The sequence below is a fragment of the Dipodomys ordii genome, unplaced genomic scaffold (assembly GCF_000151885.1).
Source record: "Dipodomys ordii isolate 6190 unplaced genomic scaffold, Dord_2.0 Scaffold78, whole genome shotgun sequence".
Classification (NCBI taxonomy): Eukaryota; Metazoa; Chordata; class Mammalia; order Rodentia; family Heteromyidae; genus Dipodomys; species Dipodomys ordii.
The window spans coordinates 1,408,047-1,430,015 of NW_012267294.1; the positions used below are offsets into that span (position 1 = coordinate 1,408,047).

The following is a 21,969-nucleotide window of genomic DNA, read 5'->3' on the forward strand; positions in this document are numbered from 1 at the left end:
TAACACGCGTGCCTCTTCCGTCCTCAGCTTCCCTGTCGCTGCCCTTGTATGCGAGGGGACCCGGGGGGTGTCTGCAGCGCCCTCCCACTCGGCGCGCTTCGCCATCCACGCCGCGTTCCGAGTGAAGGGCGCTAGGACCCGGTGACGCGGCGCCGGCCGGCCGGTGCTCCCTGGGCGCCGTGGAGCGGCGGCCCCCCGTCGTGTCGTGTCGCCCGGGGAGCAGGTGGGGCGCGGCGCGGCGGCGCGAGGAGAGCCCCGGGGGAGCCGACGGGAGGCGGCCGCCACACCTCGGGCGCCGGAGCACCGGGGTTGGCGCAGGCGGAGCCGCCCCGAAGGCTGCGCGTGTTCCCGGCTTCGGCCCCGCCCCGCGCCGTCCAATGAGAGCCTGTGGCTGGAGGGGCTGTCCGCGTGCTCGGCCCCGCAGCTCCACTCCGCGCCTCGGAAGCCCTGACACCGCCCCCGGCGCTCCAGCCGCGCACTCCGGGACCCCCAGCGAGCTAGCGTCGTCAGTTTCCCAGCATTGCGGTTAGCGCCCTCCCCGGGACCCCGCGCGGTGCCCCGTTACTCCACGTGACCTTCGATCGCAGCCGCTCGCGAACCCCATGGCCACCCAGAAGGGGGAGGCAGGAGCAGCCTGAGTCACCCCAGACGGTGCCCCGTCCACGCCCCTCCGGGCTGCGCGGCCGGGAGCCTTCGGGGAGCTATGCTGAGGTCCGGTGGTGCGCAGAAAGCCGCGCAGCACGCCCCTCGGCGCGCCCGCGCCCCGACCCCCGCGCCCGCGCCCCGATCTGCTGCCCCCGACGTCTCCCCGGCTCCGGCCCGCCTTGGTCTTGCCTGCTTTTTGCTGCTGCTGCTGCTGACTCTGCCAGCCCGCGTAGACTCGTCCTGGTGGTGAGTGTGGATCTCGAGGCTGGGCGGCGAGGTGCCCCGCGGGCGGGGATACACAGCTCCAGGCACCGGCGGCACCGGCACCGGGGTGTAGAGCTGGGAGGCAGAGGTGATCCCGCCCGGGCCGTCACTCAAGTCGTGCGGAGCCCATGACGAGATCACCGGGGAGATGGAGCACCGCGCGCCTTACCTGCGCGGGGAGGGGTGGATGCCCTGGAGTAGAGGCCTGGGCCTCAGGAAATGTCCCCTGGGGCTGGGGAGCCATGCGAGCCTCTCGGGGCAGAAGCCACCTTCAGGTCTTCCCTCCAGGTGGGTCAAGGAACTAGCCGCCCCTCTGAAGCTCGTGGCCGGCTCAGACCGCCAGAGGTCCCCCCCCCCTCCCCCCCCCCCGGCCGAGGGGACAGCTGGCCGGGCAGACGAGCTTCGCTAGTCTAGCCCACCCTGTATGTATCACAGAATGGCGCTGGTGCGCACCGGGCGCGAAGACAGGAGTGAGATCCAGGCTTAGTTTACCACTCCACCAAATGAAGACTGTCTTCAGTCACGGTTTTGGGATGTCACTGGGGTCAGTGGTTTCTCTCCTCTTGCTTTCCTTTCCCACAGGACCCCACGTCCCATTTCTCCTTTCCAAGAGCTAGAGGCTTCTGGAGTCCCAAAGTAGTGAGAGAACCTCTACTCAGGTTTCTCACTGGCCTCAGACTTCACAAGAGGGCGGAGGAGGCAAAAGACATTACAAATCTACTGCGTATCTGTGGTCTGTCTTTTCATACTACCCCCCCACCCGTCCCGACCCCCAAGGGCTCCCCAGTCCAGAAAGGCACTCGTCCTCGTAGTGCCGCTCTCCTCCTTCCCCACCAAGGCGGGGAGAAGGAGGGTGGCAAGGGGGAGATTTGGATTGAGAAAAGATTTGATGCTCTTATCTTTCCTCTACTCCTCCAATCAAACTGGCCTCTTGGACTGGATGAGTGCCCCTCTACCACGCACTGCCCCCCTTCTTTTCCTGACTGTGCTCCTCCTCCTCCCTTTCAACCCCCACCCCCACGAAGTGTGGTCTCTTCTCCTCTTGCACCCTGTGGCTTTTCTCCTCTTCACTTGGAATCTTGGCTGGAAGGGCGAGGGGTAGCTGGCTGAAGGGCCAGCCAGCTTGGGCTGCAGATTCCTATCATTTCAAGATGCGTCTCTTTATCCCCACCCCCCATTTTCCTGTTGAAGAAAAATCGCTCTTTTGGATCTTTTTTATCTCTGTAGTGTTGGAGAAGGCAAGAAGGGGGGTTCTGGATGGGGGAGCAGAAAGGCCTATATCTTACATCTGGCTTGAAACATTCCTTTCGAAGGGAAAAGGGAAGAAATGAGACAGGATAAAAGCCTTTCAATGTTCAGAGTGAGATCAAAGCCATCCTTTACCTCCACAGCTTAGTTTGACTTGAATCTCTCAGTGTCTCTGTTGAGAAAGGAGAAAGTGACAGATGCCCATCTTTATTCAGCCTAAATGGCAATTTGCCTTTAGGAACTCTTGATTGCTCCTTGTCAGTTTGGGAGGTGATCTTGGGAATCAACTGGTATTTAGATGAAGAAGTATCACTCTGGTAATTTCAGCATGCTGGCAGTGGTTCCTAAAGACCTAAATAGGATTCTTCCTAGTCCCCATTTCTTACCCTCCCCTCCTCCTTTTTTTTTTCTTTTCTCCCTCTCCTGTCTTCCTCCCACATGGTTCATATTAATGATGGTGGAAAAACTCTAAATGGAAGAGTGGGAAGGGAGCGGGGCTGACGTGCAGAGGGACTTAGCAGTCCCTGTGAAATGGAAGCTGGCACAGCAGGGCCAAGATGGGCAGTGGGTGCACAGGTTGTTTCCATCTCCTTCCCCGACCTGTCACAGCTGCAGCTCACGACGCCTGCCTCATTGGTAACCACTTCTAGGATAAGATGAAAAGCTGAATTCTGAAGGCAGGTCAGGCCTCCAAGGGAATTTATCTGTTCCCCTTAAGAAAATCCTAGCATGACTGATACAACCCCTGGAAGAGATAGATGCCTGTTGACGTGGTGTGCCCATGCTCTCCTGAGGAGCAGAAGAGCATCACTGTTACCAGCTATGATCTTTCATAGCCTCAGATTCCTCCCTTTCATCTCCAATCACTCCCTTCTGACTTGTATCCTGAGAGGAAATGGTTTCTGCTTAGTTTTTGATAAACAGTAAGAAGTAAGGGGCTCCCACCATGAGCTTGTTTCATCTTGCAGGTGTTAGCAGAAGAGAATCAGGAGCGTAGGGCTGTACTCATGGCTTATAAAGAGAGGATCACAGGGTAGTGTCATAGTAACACTACTGTTACAAACAACAGTTGCCAATTAGTGAGCCCCTACCAAACTCCAGGCATGATAGCCAAGCTATGGTAAGTATTATCTTTGTTAATCCCCTGAAGACTCCAGTAAGGTAGGTATTACTATTGCTTGTTCACAAATGATGAAAGTGAAGAAGAGAGGGATAGTAAGAAATTTGTTCACGGAAATGGCACTGTGGCTCAAGTGGTAGAGTGTTAAGAGCTCAGGGACAGTGCCCAGGCCCAGAGTTCAAGCCCCACGACCGACCAAAAAAAATTTTTTTTGAACAATGGGTGTTAACCTAAAAAACAAAACAAAAACTCTGCATGTCTCTCTTGCCCCTGAAGTATAAATACGAAACCTGGGCCACGCATGGTGATATTTACATAATCCTAGCACTGTAGAGGCAGGCAGATCACAAGTTTGAAGCCAGCCCATGCTATACTGTAAGACCATCCTAACAAAAGAAAACAAAAACAAAAAAATGAACTTGGACTTTGGAGTTGGATGGGCTTCCTTCATCCAGGTTCTCCTCCAACTAGCCCTAATGTATAGAAGAATACTCTCAATATCCTGAAACTGAAGGGAGCTGAAAATTCAGTTTCTTTAACTATTGGGTGGAGTTTTCTCTCTCTCTGGCACCCCCCGCCCCCGTGTGTGTGTGTATGTGTGTGTGTGTGTGTTGGGATTTTTGTACAGAAAAATATTTTGTGAACTGTAAAGTACTATACCAATGATGTGGTTTAAAAGCAGATTTAGGGAAGTTAATAGCTTTATCTCTATACTCGAAGTCTTACAAGTAGAACCATATATATATATATATACATATATATATGTATATATATATATATATATATGTACACAAAAACAGGGAAGGGAAAAAAAAGATTCCTGGCCTCATGAAAAGGGCACAAATAGAATATCTACAAATAGACTGACAGGTTGACACAGAATAAAACTGTAATAAAACTATGGCTGGTGAGGAGACAGGGAAGTTGGAGATAAATCAGAGAAGTTAGGTGTTTACATAGTACCCACTATGTGCTTGACACTTTTTAAAAAAATACATTTTTAATTTACAATGGAAAGATTTTCATTCCCCCCCCCTTTTTAAGTCTTTAAGGTTTCATTGTCTTTGTGCTAGTACCAGGACTTGAACACAGAGCCTCTTGCTCTCAATCAGATGATGGCTCTGTGCCACTTGAGCCAAGCCTCTAATACGACATTTTGTTGGTTAATTTGAGACTGTTTTCTTGGATTTTCCTGCCTAGGCTGGCCTCAAATCATTACCCTTCAATACAAGACTTCAGAGTAGCAAGATTACAGAAGCGGACAGTCACAGTGGGCTCAGAATAGTGTTCTCTTTGGTCTTATTTTTGGTCTTTTATGTAGTTGGCCTTTCCTCCCTTGTTGTGATTAAGCTCTCACCACATGTTAGTGCCATGTCTTGGACATGTTTTTAGTTTGTCCTCCAAAGGTTTATGAACTGGAAACTTGGTCTTCAAAGTTGGTGGAACCTTTAAATGGGGCCTAGTGACAGGGGTGGTCAGAAGCACTGCCATTGGCCCAAATGAATGTTGGCCTCAAGGAATGACTTGGTTCTTCACAGTGAATGGGTGGTTAGAGAGCAAGCTCTCTGTTTCAGCTCTCCCTCTTACTTCCTGCCTCAACTCTGTGAACTCTCCCTCCTTATGTACTAGAAACTTCTCACTCCTGGAAAATACTGAAGTTAATAAAAGATCAGAAATCTCCATCTTCAAAAGGGCAATGTATTCACATGAGGTTGGGATCTTCATAAAACTCAAATTCTGATTCAGTAGGCCTGAGGATAGGTGTTGAGTTGTGCATTTCCAATGACTCCCTAGGTGATGCACATACTACTGCTCTGGGGACCAGGCTTTGAGGAGCAAGGGGCAAAAGAATTTGTCAAAGGAAAGAATGTGAACTGGCTAAAAGCCGGTGAACAGAAGTCATCTGGTGCAGGAGGTGGGGAAGGAAGTAAAGCATTAATTTCTGGAAAGGAACAAAAAGACCAAAGTCAAAGTCTCTGGTATACTCTCCTGTACCATGAGAGGGAGGGGTACCTTTAACATTTTTGTGCCTCAAATAACCGAACTCCGTGCTTGGCACAGAGTTTTTTTGCAAGCATGATATTAACTGAGGTCCAACCTCAGGCTTAGTACTGTCGAAGCTCCTTACTCCAAGTGACTACAAAGGATGAATTATTGGACAACAGGCAAACTCCATGCCTGCAGTGTCTTGAAGCAGTTACTGAGTGGTATAGGCATGGTAATAGAAAAGCTTAATTATCTTCCCATCTTAGATACTGAACACACATGTTCCCACGCTCATTGAGAATGTACTAAGAAGGACCAATGTGGGCTGAATGGATTTAAGTCAGACCACAGAAAGGCCTTTTTGCCAGAGTTTGGCCTGTCTCACTCCAGACTGTCTCATGAGGGCTGGATTATTGGTCTCCCATTCCCATTTAACCCCCCTCTTCCCAAGCCTCAGTAGAAAACAAAAACAAATACCCATTGCCCAGAACACTACTACTCCAGGGCTGAACTGGGGAGGCAGAATGGTGGTGAGACAGGGACCAGCTCCAATTCCAATGGTCTTGATTCTCCAAACAAAGCACCACGGCAGTGGGTGTAACTCCAGGCTGTGCGTCAGGCAGCCCTTTCCGGCATGGCCAGCCTGGGGTGTTTATTTTGTTTGTTCCTGGAAGCTGCTGCCCTGATGGACAGTGCTGGGGATGCTGATTCCATGGGATTTGTTAGTACAGGGCCAGCCCTCTCATCCCTCCCTCAGCACAGATGGGGCCCATCAGCCTGCTGAGTTCCCAAAGAGGCAAGCATCAGCCCTCCTTGTGTTTGTTTGAGTTGGTGTCACCAGTGGTGATCCAGCCTGTGGGTGAGAGCTGGCTGTGGGAATGCATGTGGGTGGGTGGGGGGAACAGGACCCAGAGATGCCCTCCCTTTTCTTCACACATTTCTAGGCACATTATAGGGCTGGTTCCAAACAACTGGCATAATCACAACATATACCAATGCTTTACTGTAGTAGAAACTGCTTTCCACAGCCCCTACAGCAAATTAGACGAATAGGGAATGTCCAGCAAAGTATGGAAGGTGTTAAGAAAGCAGAAAGGAAGAAAGAAGTTGTTAGCTCTTTTCTCAAGGAAGTAGGTGGATGGGTCTGATTTCTTTTGGTGGCCTTTTGGGTACAAAGGATGATATACTCCTGTTTTATCTCCAAAATGCTGTGAGGCTTGTGGTAGAGTCCAAGCGTAAACGTTTAAAGAAGAGAAAATATTGTCTTAAGAAATCTGAGCTGGGGGGCTGGGAATGTGGCTTAGTGGTAGAGTGCTTGCCTTGCATGGGTTCTATTCCTCAGTACCATATACACAGAAAAAGTTGGAAGTGGTGCTATGGCTCAAGTGGTAGAGCACTAGCCTTGAGCAAAAGGAGCTCAAGGACAGTGCCCAGGCCCTGAGTTCAAGCCCCAGGACTGGTAAGAGAGAGAGAGAGAGAGAAGAAATCTGAGCTGACCAATAACAACAAAAGATAACTGAGCTGGGTGCTGGTGGCTCACACCTATAATCTTAGCTACTCAGAGGCTGAGATCCTAGGATCTCAGTTCAAAGCCAGCCAGGGCAAAAAAGTCTATGAGACTCTCATCTCCAATTAACCACCAGAAAACCAGAAGTGGAACTGTGGCTTAAAGTGGTAGAGTGCTAGCCTTGAGCAAAATAGTTCAGGGATAGCACCAGATCCTCAATTCAAGCCCAACAACTGACAAAAAAAAAAAAAAAGAAAGAAAAAGAAATCTGAAAATGAATCTAGTAACCTATCTATCCTTTAGTAGCTCATCCTGATTGATCTTCTTATAATGGCTTTTATTGGACAGACAGGGACTGGGCTGCTTCATCTTGCCCACTGAAAACAATCACTGTCCACCCATTCCTATTGAGAACACTGTGCCTAACAGTTTGGAGAAAGTGATTTTAAAAGCTTCATTATTGGGCTGAGAAAGTGGCTCAGTGGTAGAGTGCTTGCCTAGCATGCATGAAGCCTTAGCTTCGATTCCTCAGCACCACATAAACAAAAAAAGCCAGAAATGGTGCTGTGGCTCAAATGGTAGCCTTGAGCATAAAAAAAAAAAAAAAAAGCAGCTCAGGGACAGTGCCCAGGCTCTGAGTTCAAGCCCCATTTGGCAAACAAACAAACAAAAAACAAAGCAAAACAAAAAACACCCAAAAGCTTCATTACTTAAGAAAAGCCCTGGGCACTAGAAATGGAAGAAATGAAGAAGAGAGTTGGGGGTAAAGTCTTCTGGGTTGAAGGATTTTTTTAAACTGCAGGAGTTGAACTAGAGCTATAAACATTACTCAGACATTGCCCACTATGTCTTTTCCTGCCAGCTCTTCCCTCCTTGTCACCCCTTTCTCCCCTCCCCCGCCTTTGGCAGCCAAATCTCATGGACCAGCCACTCAGGATATGCCTCTTACATGTGGGTTTCAAAGTGTTGTTTCAGACCTTCATTTGTTAGTTTATTTTTCTCTGAGTATTGTAATGTTTATTAAATAAACAGGCAATGGGTTTGTGTGACATGCCCACAGCTTCTGTATATATGACACATGCCTGGCTTGTGTTCTGGGAGTGTGTGTCACTTCTGGCCTTTGGCTGGGGAACTGGTAATGGTGGGAGACCACTCAATTACTCTTTCTGCAACTGAGTAACTATTTCTCCAGAGCTTGTGGGGAATGGATCTACTCATCACCATCAGGGATGTGGGTTGGTGGGAAGGAAAAGGAATCTAAGGTCTAGATACCATACCAACCATTCCTCAGGGCCCTTATTCTCCTGATCCTCCTGATGTAGAACAAGGTTGTTGTTGTATCTTACAGGTACATTGGTGCACTGGGAGCCCGAGTGATCTGTGACAACATCCCTGGTTTGGTGAGCCGGCAGCGGCAGCTGTGTCAGCGTTACCCAGACATCATGCGCTCTGTGGGTGAAGGTGCCCGAGAATGGATCCGAGAGTGTCAGCATCAGTTCCGCCATCACCGATGGAACTGCACCACGCTGGACAGGGACCACACTGTCTTTGGTCGTGTCATGCTCAGAAGTAGGGGCCTTGTCCATCCTGCCCCAGCTCCTTCCCCTTCTGTGCTTGGGGTGGTGAGTGGGAAGGGTAGTTATGATCCTTGCTCTCCTCTCCCACACACTACTTTATAATCAGAGGAACAGTTGTGAGTAGAGCTCAGGATACAGTTAGGAACAGACCCTTACAGGTAGGGATCTCTCCCAATCCCAGTACTCTTAAGATGGTTAAACAGATAATTTTATTTCCTGGCACCTCCATCTTTCTCCTTTGCTTTCTCTGTACTACGGTTCCCAAGCCTGAGGGTGCTTCCATACACTGAAAAGGTGAGAACTATGAAAAGTTCCTTTGGTTCTTACCATCATTATCATGTCACGCTAACAATCCCAACACTACAGTAATGGGAACAAGACACAGACAGAAAGGTAATAATGTAAATATATGGAATCAGTGGCTTGGCCCTAGCTCAGCAAAACAGCTAAGCAGGACTAGGCTGGAAGCTAGGAGAAATGGGATGGGAATAAGATGGGAATCTGAAGGGTGCTGGTGGTAATGATCATCGATATGCAGCAGAAAGGGGAGGCATTATGGGGAACTGTCTAGCAGAGGTGGCTGGAAAGGCTTGTTTCGTGGACTAAAGACAGCTAACTAACTATACCAGTGCTAGCACTCAGTGAGAAGGAATGATTCATCTTGGTACTTTGGTGGAAGGACCCAGGGAAATTGGAAGGAAATAGGAGTATAGGTCAGCTATATAGAAAAGTGGGTAGAGAATAGTGAGGGCTAAGGAGAAGAGATCAGATACTCTGAGGAATGCTCTTAGAAAGGAAGGGCACCTTGAATAGAGTGTAGAGATGGCTCTGGAAAAAAGAGAGAGAGATTTCAGGGGTTATTGAGCTGAAGAAATGTATGGGCAGAGCCATAGGTGGCACATGTCCATAATCCCAGTGTGTGGGAGGATAAAGGCAGAAGATTTTGATTTCTTGGCCAGCCTGGGCTACATAGTAAAAAGCAAAAACCTGGAGGGACAGACATAGGCTTGTTTCCTGAAATGTCCCTCTACCCTTTCTCTCTTTAGGTAGCCGAGAGGCAGCCTTTGTATATGCCATCTCATCAGCAGGAGTGGTTCACGCTATCACTCGTGCTTGTAGCCAGGGAGAACTGAGTGTGTGCAGCTGTGACCCATATACCCGTGGTCGACATCATGACCAACGTGGGGATTTTGACTGGGGAGGCTGCAGTGACAACATCCACTATGGTGTCCGCTTTGCCAAGGCCTTTGTGGATGCCAAGGAGAAGAGGCTAAAAGATGCCCGCGCCCTCATGAACTTACATAACAACCGCTGTGGTCGCACGGTCAGTACTCATATCTGGGTATACATACTCACATTTTCTAGGGTGACTAGTCTGTATGACCAGAGCCTAAACGTGCAGGTGGGACAGGAATGTAAGGGAGCTTAGGAATGCTTGGGTTCAATCAAGATTCTATACTGGTGATAAGTAGAAAAAGGAAGTGAAGTAACTATTTTTTGGTAGTGCTGGGGTTTGAACTCAGGGCTTTGCACTTGGTAGGCACTCATTTTACTGTGTGAGCCATGCTTTTCGCCCTTTTTGCTCTAGTTATTTTTGAGATAGGATCCCACTTTTTGTCCAGTTAGCTTGGACCACAGTCCAATTTTTGCTTACTGCTGAAGCTAGATGTCAGGCAAGATTCACCTGTGCCTGGCTGAAAAGAAACTTTTTTTGTGTGTGTGCTCATCTTGGGGCTTGAACTCAGAACCTGGCTGCTGTCCCTGAGTTCTTTGTTCAATGCTAGTTGTCTGTCACACACAACTCCACCTCTGTCTTTTTTGGTAGTTTATTGGAGTTTCATGAACTTTCTTGCCTGGGTTGGCTTTAAATGGTGATCCTCAGATCTCAGCCTCCTGAGTAGTTAGGATTACAAGCATTAGTCACCAGTGTCTGGTTGAAAAGTAACTTTTTTTTCTTTTGCAGTTGGGGAGGCTTAAACTCAGGGTCTGGGTGCTGTCCCTGAGCTTTATTGCTCAAGGCTAACACTCTACCACATTAAGCCACAGCCCTACTTCCATTTTTCTGGCAGTTAATTGGAGATAAGAGTCTCATGGGCTTTCTTACTTGGGCTAGTTTTGAATTGAGATCTTCAAATCTTAACCTCCTGAGTAGCTAGGCTTACAGGAGTGAGCCACTAGCAGCACCTGGCTGAAAAATAACTTTTTTTTGGGGGGGGGTCCCGTTGTAGGGCCTGAACTCTGGGCCTGGGCGCTGTCCCTCAGCTCTTCAGCTCAAGGCTAGCGCTCTACCACTTGAGCCACAGCACCACTTCTGACTTTTTTCTTTTTGCTTATGTGGTGCTGAGGAATTGAACCCAGGGCCTCATGCATGCAAGGCAAGCGCTCTACCACTGAGCCACCTTCCCAGCCCCAAAAATAACTTTTAAAGAGAAAAACTGCCTTCATAAAAGCTGAAAATTAAGAGATGGTTCTAGTCTGTTCATTAGTATGTGAGCACCTCTTGCATACTATGCTGAAAATAACACACTACAAAAGCATGGTACTTAGCCCTCTAAAACACATGAAAACTAACGGATGTGCTGTAGGATGAGTACTACAGCTCAGCAGTCCAGCAAGTATTATGACAATCCAAGCACTTGGTCCAGGAAGATTTCTTAAAAGAAACTTGATCAGAAAGAATGGATGTGGGAAAGAGCCACCAATGGCTCAAACAGCCAGCCTGGGTTAGCAGATTTCAGAGCTCTTAAGGGAACAGAACTGTCCTGTCTAGTGCTTCTCCCTGACCTGCCTCCATCCTCCCTTAGGCTGTGCGGCGATTTCTGAAACTGGAGTGTAAGTGCCATGGTGTGAGTGGCTCCTGTACTCTGCGCACCTGTTGGCGTGCACTCTCAGATTTCCGTCGTACAGGTGACTACCTGCGGCGGCGCTATGATGGGGCTGTGCAGGTGACAGCCACGCAGGATGGTGCCAACTTCACAGCAGCTCGCCAAGGCTATCGCCGTGCTACGAGGACTGATCTTGTCTACTTTGACAACTCCCCAGACTACTGTGTCTTAGACAAGGCTGCAGGTGAGAAAGGAAAGCAGGCAGAGACATGGAACCGGGTTTTAATACTGCTGGTTAATTGTCTTGGTCTGTTTAGTTGTAGGAGTTCAGGAAGGGGGTGCTATAGAAGTCAGTCACCCCCCTACATGAAAATCTGATCCTGAGACTGGTGACTCCTTGAGGCCTGCCTGTGGTTATGTATTATTTCTTTGTATAGCCAACCTTCAGGATATTGTAGGCATTATTCAGAAGATTAAATGAACCACCTGTTTTCAGTTATAAGCAATGTGTGGACTACACAGCAGCACTAGTTGCAGCATTAAGCTTCTGCCTCTTTACAGTCTACCTGAAGAAATGAGATTAAGGCTGTGGCTGTAGCTGGTTGGTATAGTACTGCCTAACTTGTGCAGGACTCTGGGTTTGGTCTCTAGCACAACACACAAACAAAATAAAGAGATATATAGTGGGTATGTAAATATAACTGTAAAGGGAGATGACTGGAATAGGAAGAAAAGTTTATTTGAAAATGGGATATTTATGCTGTTCCTTAAAGTGTGGGGATTATCTGGATAGCAAGAGAAAAGAATAGGCAGAAATGTTCTGTATTTGAGTAAAATGGTAGGTGGGACGGAGCAGATCAGTGTGTCTGAATAAAAGTGTCTGGCAAGGGAGATTAAAACTAGAAAGACAGGTTGGAACCAGGCCACAAATGATCTTGAAAGGCTTTATCCAGTGTACTGCCACTGAAAATTTGAAAGTGGAGTCAGAGAGGCAAGGAAGGAGTTCCCTACAAAAGCAGGTATAGCTGGGAATGGCTGCCTTTCAATCTACTTTAGCTATTTAGTGGTGGAATTCCTGGGAATGCAGGGAAAGTGATAGGGTATCTCCCTGAGAGAGTGGAAGTTATCATCCTGCCTCATAATTTCTGGCTCTGATAGGTTAAATAGTGTAATAGAACTGCTTTTCTTCTGGTTACTGTCATGGGGCTCCCAGGCTCTTTTCTGCAGACTCAACATTCAGGACTTGGGTAAAGTGGAGCCAAAAACTTAAGCTGTCTTCTGCACTGCTTGTCTTCACCTATCACTGTCATTTCAGAACAAAGCTACACAGAAACAGGGTGGAGCTCTACCTGTGTAGCAGAAAGAGTTGGTGTACTTGGTAGAGAACTAAAAGAAAAAAGGTTAAAGAGTCCTTTTGACTCCATTAGTGATTTCCTGCTATTAGGTATGTTTCCACATGGACTTACTCAGAGGGTTAGTCTCTGGAGGTTTAGAAATCATTTCATAATATTTGAAGTATAACCCTACTTCACCATATCAAAAATGTACCTTTGGAGCGCTAAAGGTGTGACAGCCATAAAGTGCCTGCCTAACAAGCATGAGTTCAAACCCTAGTATACCACCATCACAAAAAAGAAAGGAAGGAAGGAAAGATGGATGGGTCTTTCAAGTTACAAGGGAGGATGAGTAATATATGTGCTCATTTTTCTCAGAAGCATAAAATTAGCTCTCAGAAACCCAAAGCAGTGCTTTGAGGTCAAAGGAAATATGACATCCTCAGAGAATGGATCCAGGTTTTCCCTCTAAAACTCTACTGTCCAGCTGAACTTTCTGTGATGACAGAAATGTTCTCAAAGCTGTGTCCCCTGGGTACAGTAAAAGTCAGCCACATGTAATTATTGCCTACTTGAAATGCAATAGTACCCCTTATCTGTGAAAGTGTGTTGTAGGTAATATACCAAATCTTAAATATATTTTGCTTCTTAAATTTCTTGCCTACATGCTTGCCTGGTGCTCTGAGCCATGCCCACAGCCAGACTTTCTGCATCTTATTTTGGAGGTAAAGTCTCACAAACTTTTTTGACTGGGCTGGCTTCAATCAGCAATCCTGTGGATAATCCAGCCTCCTGAGTAGCTAGGATTATAGGTGTGAGCCACCAGCACTTATCCATCATGCTTTAATGGCCACCCTATACTTCTTCCCAGTATAATATATCTTAGTGAAATAGCAACTAAGGACCAAAATACTAACATGGTAGCCGGATCAGAGTTGTGGGAAGATTTCTTAGAAGAGGTTTTGTTGTTTGATGTATTTCCAACATAGTTATGTACACTAGAAGATTCAGTTCTGAAGAGAATCTAGAAATGTATTCGCAGGGAGGGAATTGCAGGTGCGCCCAGTGATCTTTTTGAATCCATGATGGTGCAAAGAAATGAGACTAGTCTAGGAGGCTATGAAGAGTTTTCATGGCTAGTGGGTACATTTTTAGGGAAAGTGATTATGGCTTCCTTCTGAGGATGTGATTAAGGTGCTCAGAGTAGCCGAAACAAGAGGTAATTTGGTTCTCACTCCCTTTTCTTCACCAACCCAGGTTCCTTAGGCACCGCAGGCCGAGTCTGCAGCAAGACATCTAAAGGAACAGATGGTTGTGAAATCATGTGCTGCGGTCGAGGTTACGATACAACTCGAGTCACCCGTGTCACCCAGTGTGAATGCAAATTCCACTGGTGCTGTGCTGTGCGGTGCAAGGAGTGCAGAAATATTGTGGACATCCATACTTGCAAGGCCCCCAAGAAAGCAGAGTGGCTGGACCAGACCTGAACACCTAAGATACCTCATTCATCCCCTCCACTTCAAGCCTCCCAACGGAAAAGCACAAGATCCTTGCATGCACACCTTTCTCCACCTGCAACCCTGGGCTGCTACAGCTTCTATTTAAGGACATGGAGAATAATGCAGAGGGACCATGTGTCCTGGTTGGTTCCTTAGCCCTGGGAAGGAGTTGATAGAGGATATAAAGAAACTGAGTGGGTTTCCTGACTTCCCTTCTGGAGGTTTGAAGAGAGAGTAGAAGAGGTAGAAAGTCTTCAGAGTAACTCAAGTTGCACTAAATTACCTGGTCAAGGCTTTCCCTACCCCTTTCCTTGAACGTCTTGGGTGTGTAATGGGAAGGAAACATGGTGATAGCTTTCTTTTTTGATCCTACCCAGCTGAAGGTAGACAAGAGAAACAAAACTGCATGTCCCTTCCATGGAGACAGTTTGAACAGACTGCCCAATTCCTTGAAAGAAAATCTTAGGCTTCATACATTATCCTACTGTTGAGAGCCTGAGAATGCTAGATAAGATGGTAGACAGGTTCTATTCACATGCTCATCTACAGTTTATAACCTGCTGTTTTGTAGGAGAAAAAAATAATAACTATACAAACACATTCTCTTTCCATTTCCACCTTTATCGACAGCAGTCTGTTCACTTACTGCTTGTTCAGACTGAAGTGGCATACAGTGGTTGATTCTCAACTCTAACAGATTATTAGAACACCTTGGAACAGTACAAGAAGAGAGTGCACAATATATCTGGCTAGACCTTGGGATTCACCCTCATTCCCATACATTATTCTGGAGGCTAGCCAGGTTTTAAAACCCTGATGGAGGGCAGGAGAGGATCAGAAAAGCTGATCTCTAGGACAACCTGAGAATCAGTATATACTAGGAAGACAGAGACCTCTAGCTTCAATAATTCTTTAGGAGAGGATCCAAATCACTGAAGCTAGGAGCTATGGCTACACAAAGAGCTGGGGCTTGGAGCCAATGTGGTAAGCAACCTAGAAGCCTGCCCTCATTTACTCAACAAATATTTAGTGACTCTACAAGTCCTGGTAATTATTCTTGTTCATTCCACATTTGGCTTCAATTGGGCAGAATTCCTTCTTTGCTACTAACCTCTGCCTAACCAGGTTTTCAGTAGTGGAATCCCTAGAGATAGCAGATAGCTGGAGGATTAGACATGGGGTCTGAAACTGATGTCCTAATTTTATGTGACTTGGACAATGGTTATCTCTTGCTTGTTGATAAAACAGTGAAGTGGTATAGAAATTTGCAGTTTTGACAGTTCCAAGTTTAAAATCATAGTTGTGTCACTTTTTTTTTATATTTTCAGGAAGATATTTAAATTCTTTAGCCTCTTCTTTTTTCCATCTGTACAATAAGAGTATGTACCTATCATAGATACTGAATTTAATTATGCTCCCAAAAGGCAGCCAATGGACACTGTTCACTGAAGCCCCTGACTTTCAAGCCCATCTTAACCTCTTGAAGAACTTTTGGGTTAGGTCTGTCTAATCTTGACAGCAGTCTATCAATTGGGGAGTTTACACAGAGGAGTCTAGATATGGGCTCTCTTTCCTTTCTCAAGTTCCTCGCTAACATCCCTTTGGGTCCTCATGTTTGTGGAACATTTTTGCTCTGCACAGGCAGCAGGAGGTTCAGGGAGCCTTCGTTCTGGCCACAGAGGCAGATTTATTTGGATGATAGGACTAATATTTGTGTAACCTGCTGAGACCTGTGTGGGAGAGTTTAGGGTGGTTTTTCTTTTGGTGAGGGGATTTGCTCCGGTTTCACATCCATTAACACAAAACATGAGCTAGTCAGGGCTCTTGTGGTCTGCGGTGAGGGGATGCCTGTGGAGAAATGGGACCGAGTGAGTCAGGCCAAGGGAATGTCATCCTTGCAGAATGTAGTCAACTGGATAACTGATGAGCCAGTAGTGGGATTAGGGAGGGAGAAATGGGAAGTGCATAGAGGAGCATCTTGGGTGGGGATTAAGAGAAGGAAAACTTTGGAATAGTGGGGAAGTTTGGGATCATAATCAATATGAATTGAAGCAAAGGTTGAGTGAATTGACAAATACTGCCTTGTGTACCAGGCTACTGGAAAGAGCCTCAGGTCCCTGCTCTTACAGGAATATCCAAGTCACCATATCAAGGAGAGGTGGCATAGGCCTTGCATGGGGAAGTCAACCTGTGTTTAAATTCTGTTCCCAGTAATGTTATTTGACTTGCAGTTCTTTCGCTGTGGAAAGAAGTAGGTGCACCTTTTCTGGTATCTCATAATACTCAATTTTCCCCTGGGCTTCAGTACTAGCTCACAAAGTGGCAGGGTTTGCCATTTCTTACAAATGGTTAAGAGAACAAGCTGTCCAGAGTATGAAGTTAAAAATAAGGTGTCTGAATGAGAGAAAAGATGTCCATTTGAGCCCCACTATAGAAACTGTGTGGCTGCAATGGAAATAATGGCCAAACAATTCTTTCTTAGTCCTTAGCTTGCCTCTGCATTCCAGTTGGCTTTGGACAACTGGCATTCATTCTGCACTATACAAACAGAAACTAATTTATTTGGAGCAAGCATCAAAACAAGAACTTTATTTCGTACCATCAGTTTTGCTGCTATTTCCTCACTCTGCCCCTAGGAGCCCTCTTTTCTATCTTTCTTATTTGACAGAAGTCTGTCCTTCCCATCAACAATGTCTTAGCCTATCTCCTTCTACTCCATGTTGGTCCTTTTTTTTAAACTTTTGATAAACATTTAGGTACACTTCATTTAAGCAAGTGCTCTTTGGATACAAGTTTAACTTAAAAGATACTGCCTCTATCCTACAGGAACGTTTTAGAGAAGGTACATGACCGAAGTACCTCATCTGCACAGACTATGACCAGTTTAAGTAAAAGTAAGAATGCCAGCTTTAACCTAGACCTGCAGAAAAGAGCCAAGTTTTATTATTATTAGCCTTGAATAATGGCACTCTTTCTTTAGAGTGATGCTGGGAAATCAAATTAAAGACATGAGATTAATTAAAAGAAGCAAATACTATCCTGAGATCTGTTTGCAGAAAGTTTTATAGCTCTGGCTTCTTTTCCTTTCTTAATTTCTTTTCTTCGTTGTTGCAGACAACTTTCTCCTTTCTCTCTTGTCTGTTATCAAGAGCACCAACTACCAAACCCTTTGCCAAATCTCAGACCCACTCAGGACATGAGTTTCTACATAGTTTAATGGAAAATAGATAACCAGGATTTTTTCCCTCAGCCTTTCTGAATTTTTTATTTAGATGTTCTCAGTGGTCATAGGGCAGAAGCTAGCTGGGAAGAAGGGAGGACGCCAGAGAGAGTATGTTTCTCATCCCTGGGAGGCATTCAGCCTAGCTCCTGCAGCCAAATTACAGCACCAGAGAACAATGCGATGCATTCCTGGGCAGGTCGGTGGGACCCTGGGCGCCTGGGCCTTGTGGAGAGAGGTGCCAGACACAGAGCTCTCCGTAAGCAATCCTGCAGAGCCGCCCCCTGGGTGCAGAAATGAAATACGGGAGAGCCTCACATTACACAGAGACCTGTAGCTCACACCTGGTTATTGATGGCCTTGGTGGAGGCCTCTGCCCCCACCCTCCACTTGGGAACTGCCTACTACTATGGGGGTTGGGCATCTTTGAAGTCATGTTGGAAAATAAGAAAGATGCTTCCTTTTCACTGTTTGCTCTCCCTGTCAGCCTTAACACAACCATGAGGATATACAGCACATACACATGTCCAAGAGATGCACATATATACACATACACATAGCTTCTCTCAGGCTCCATAGAAATTGCAGTTGTCCCATCTACCTTCCCCGCCCCCAGCCCCCAGCAATAAAACATGTCTGATAAAGCCAAACCATACCAATGACAGGGTCCAGCTGAGAGATATTACAAAGTTATGTTGTAGGAATTGTTCTCTTCTGGGATGAAAGGGGAGGGGGGAGAGAGCAGAAAGGACATGGTAGAGAAGAAAGCAAGGATGAAGAATCACTATCCAAGCACAGTAGCCAAAGTGGCACATTTCTCAAACTTGGTACATGCTAGAAACACTCCTGTGTTCTCTGGAGGATGGGGCAGTTTGCTATGACTGCATGAGCCTGAGGCTTATGGTGGTTACTTATAATTCTTTGGGTTAGGAAACAGGAGAGCTTTGGAGTTCAAGCATGATCTCTCCAAGAAAGGGGCAGTAAAAAGGAACAAGCAGTAGCTTTACTAGAGCAAATGTGCCATGGTTGTTGCACTGAACTTAGCTTTTCCCAAAAGCTGTTTCCCTCCTTTGGGTGATTGGCAGGTTTCAGGCAACAGCTACTAGGGTGTCAGTAATAAACTTGCCCCTAATCCCAAAGGTAAAAAGGATAGGAGAGTTTATAAGCTCATTTCTCTACTTTCCCATTCGTGGCCTTTGAGCATCTTTGTGGTTATTCTTCATTGATATAAAATGTTTTAGTCTTTCAGGATTTGAGAATCCAAGATAAGTATTTGCCTAGTCAACTGAATTATCTTGACCTAATTTTCTTTTGCTTCCTTCTATTCTGATCCATAAATCTATGCCATGGGGGCTTTTACTTTGACCAAAGGAACCAAAATCTCATTACTGTATGTCAGTATCATCAGCCTGTGGTAAACAGCTGTGATCAAACAGAAAGGCTATTCTGAGCAAAGAAAAAGGAAGACCAATTCATCCACAGTTTCATCGTTGACATGGTCCAAGGTGGAACTTTCCGCAAGAATAACAATAATGATCATAAAACCCTTTTTGTTCACAAAAATGTGTAAACAAATATGTAATTCTCACAACAACATTGTGAAGTAGGGGTCAAACTTCATTTTATATATGCCATTAATAGAAGTTCAATCATTTGTCCAAGATTACGTGGACAGAAAGCGACTCAAACAGAACTTAACTCCATACCCTGTGTACTCTCCTCAAAGTCTGAGGACACCTAGGACTGAGGGTACCAGAGCACTTGCACCTTCAGAACAGAAACGGCAGTAACATATCCACACCCTTTCACAGTCCTACCTATATATGAGCGGAGTTTACAAAGGCATAGTCTATACCTCTGTTGAGTCTCAACAAATCTTCTTCTATCAGTTTTGACAATGTCATTACCACCATCGAGAGATCACTCCACAAAGTGTTTCATGTTTAAACAACTCTGCACTTAGTTCTTTGTAGTCCTCCTCACCTTCAGCTTAACACTCACGTTTTTATTTTCATTTTATCGAGTTCTTTTCAAGTGATGCTAAATGCACAGACACAATGGGAGTAATCAAGAGAAGCCATGAGAGAAAATTCATAGGACTTTAGTCTTTTAAAATTTATATTAGAATTTCCTTCAAGACTTCATTCTTTTTAAACCCTAGGTTAGGAAAGGAAAGTGCTATAACACCATCCTACCCCAAGCCAGATGCTTATCCATCCCCTAATAAAGATCTTGGACTTCTTCAGACAAGCAGCTCACCCATAGCAAAGCAAAGGGCATCTACCCTATAGAGAAACCTCTGTAGGACAGGCAGACAATAGACTTCGATTTGACCTCAGCGAAAACTTTTGCTCTTTTTAACCCCTCCTCCCAACCTTCATTCAAAATCTAGACCTGTCTTTTGGTTCAAGTTAGTGAGAGAAAGAAGCTCCAAGAGAGGATCTGTGCAGAGGGAGCCTTCCCAGTTCCATCTTAGAATGCATTTGCTTACAGACAGCCTAAAGCCTCAAATACCCCTAGTTATCCCACTTCTGCACCCCAACTGTGAAGGCAGAAGGGAAAGCTACAGGAACACTATTCATCAATCACTGACCTGGGAAGCTACAGCACCGACTTGGGCCCCTGCTTGCACTGGAGAAAGAACACCTTAGGAAAACAGTCTACCTCAAGTCAGGATTCTTCCCCCAACAAACCTTACTTTTTGTCCATCGATCTTGGCTCTCACTGCTCTCCCTGCTTCCCACCCCCACTGCCTCCGCATGTGGGCTCAGAAGTCATCATCTAAAGAATTCCATTGCTCACCTCCTGCATAGCAGCACAGCCCCATGAGGCCGCACACCAGATGGAGGGGATAAAAGTACGAGGTCATGGCTTCTAGCAAGAGGCTTTTTCTTAAACTAACCCTGACTCCTGGAAAAGAGGCAGAGCAGGAGAATGTCGGGTGAGCTGCTGACGACAGCAGCTTCATAGGTCTTGTGTTTAGAAAAAAAAAAAAAAAGCTAACTTGGCTTTCAGTGGAAATTTCCCAACTCCCATCTCCAGGTCCACTCCTGGTCTCATGCCTGTAGCTTGAAGTTTTCTGAGTAGAATGCTGAGATTAACAGCACAAAGGGTTAAATCCTTGTCAGCCATAAGGACCTATTCAAGCAGGCTGCCACACACACTGAGGTGGAGGCCAAGCCTTGAACACCAGACTTTTTCTCTAGGAATGTGACTATAAAGTAAAAGGAAAGACTATGGAAAATGGACAGGGATCCTGAAAATTGAAAAGGCCATCAGTAGACAAAAGGGATGCAGGAAGACCATCATTCTTAGAATCATTATGCTTTTGGATAACCATGTACAGAGACAAAACAGCTTAACAGACTGAGAAACAGAAGTCTTACAATAAAAGAAATGTGAATGAAATTATAGATATTCTTCCAGAAGTAACTTTAGAGTGACTTTTACAAGATAAGGCATGAGTTAAGGGCAGTCAGGGGAAGGTATTCTAAATAGAAGGAACTGATATATACCAAAACTTACAAGAAGGTATAAACAAGAAATAAGGGATTTCAAGAAGGTTCCTATGATATACTTTAAGGAATACAGAGAAATTAGAATGCTGAGGCCAGGGATTAAGTAATGTAAAGTACTATGTATTTAGACTATCAGATGATTCAGTCTTCTATAGAGCCACACAGCATCTTGATCTATGTCAGGAAATACCAAGGCATATATGGGAAAGCACAAGGATGAATTCATTTGATTCACATACAGAGACTACAAGAGATCTGCACTGTGAAGCCCAACAAAATGCTATGTATCATTAACTGTAGATCCTTATCATTTGAGATTCTGGACTAAGTAGAGGATATTATATATCCTATTCTGAACTGTAATGCATTAATGTAGACTTCAGGCCCAGAATTTGGCATCAGTCAAGCCAATCTCTTAAGAAATTAGAATGTGAAAAAGACTAATTTTAAATAGGAAACACATTTCTTTCTCTCACTCCAAACCTTAAAAGTTGACCAATCCCCTATATTCCATTTTGTATGCTAGATTTTTGTGGCTAGTAGATTACTTATCATATCTGAGGCCATGGTGAATAGAGGGGAGCTGCTACAGAGCTTTAGAGATTGCAAAACCAGTTCACTAATACATGAGGAGGCATTTCCTGCATATTATAGGACACTGGACTAGCAGCCAAAGATGGGGTCAAATTTTGATTTCACTATTCCAATTAGGTCTCTGGTTTCTTAAATTTGCTGAAGGTAAAAACAGCCATTTATCAGGCTTCTGTCATACTCCTAATTGAATGTCCCTGCTTTATAAGGACAAAAAGCAGAAGAACCCAGTTCTTCCACAGCAGTTTCCTGGTGCCACTTTCAGAAAGATAATACCTATTGGATTGTGGGTCTGACCAGAGCAGCACCACGTATGTATTTTTTATGTTCCCTGAATAAGCCCAAAGCAGAGAAGAATCTTCGGTTTCTACTTTATTTACCTGGCATGATTTGGTGCTGGAAGGGAGGCAACTACTTACTGGTGATAGCATTTGTTAGTATCATCTTAGTTTTCCCATCCTCTCCTAGGCAGTTTCTAAAAGGTGATTTCTGAAACCCTTCACAAAAGAAAAAGCTCAAGGGTTTACATTCAACTGTGACACCACTATGAATTCATTAAGAAGCATGTTTCAGGTTGCACTATAATTTCCCTATGTAACATAAACCCATGGAATCTGACATAAGCTGATTGCTCA

The 21,969-nt window shown here is 45.6% G+C and overlaps 1 protein-coding gene across 1 annotated transcript; it reads left to right on the forward strand.

Moving 5' to 3' along the window:
* Nucleotides 1-445: 445 nt before the first annotated feature.
* Nucleotides 446-14,283, forward strand: Wnt2b (wingless-type MMTV integration site family, member 2B). Its single transcript, XM_013024673.1, has 5 exons — nucleotides 446-891; nucleotides 8,119-8,339; nucleotides 9,394-9,671; nucleotides 11,152-11,416; nucleotides 13,764-14,283. Exons 1-5 carry the CDS (start codon nucleotides 704-706, stop codon nucleotides 13,991-13,993), a joined length of 1,182 nt encoding a protein of 393 aa, XP_012880127.1. The 5' UTR covers nucleotides 446-703; the 3' UTR covers nucleotides 13,994-14,283.
* The last annotated feature ends 7,686 nt before the right edge of the window (nucleotides 14,284-21,969 follow it).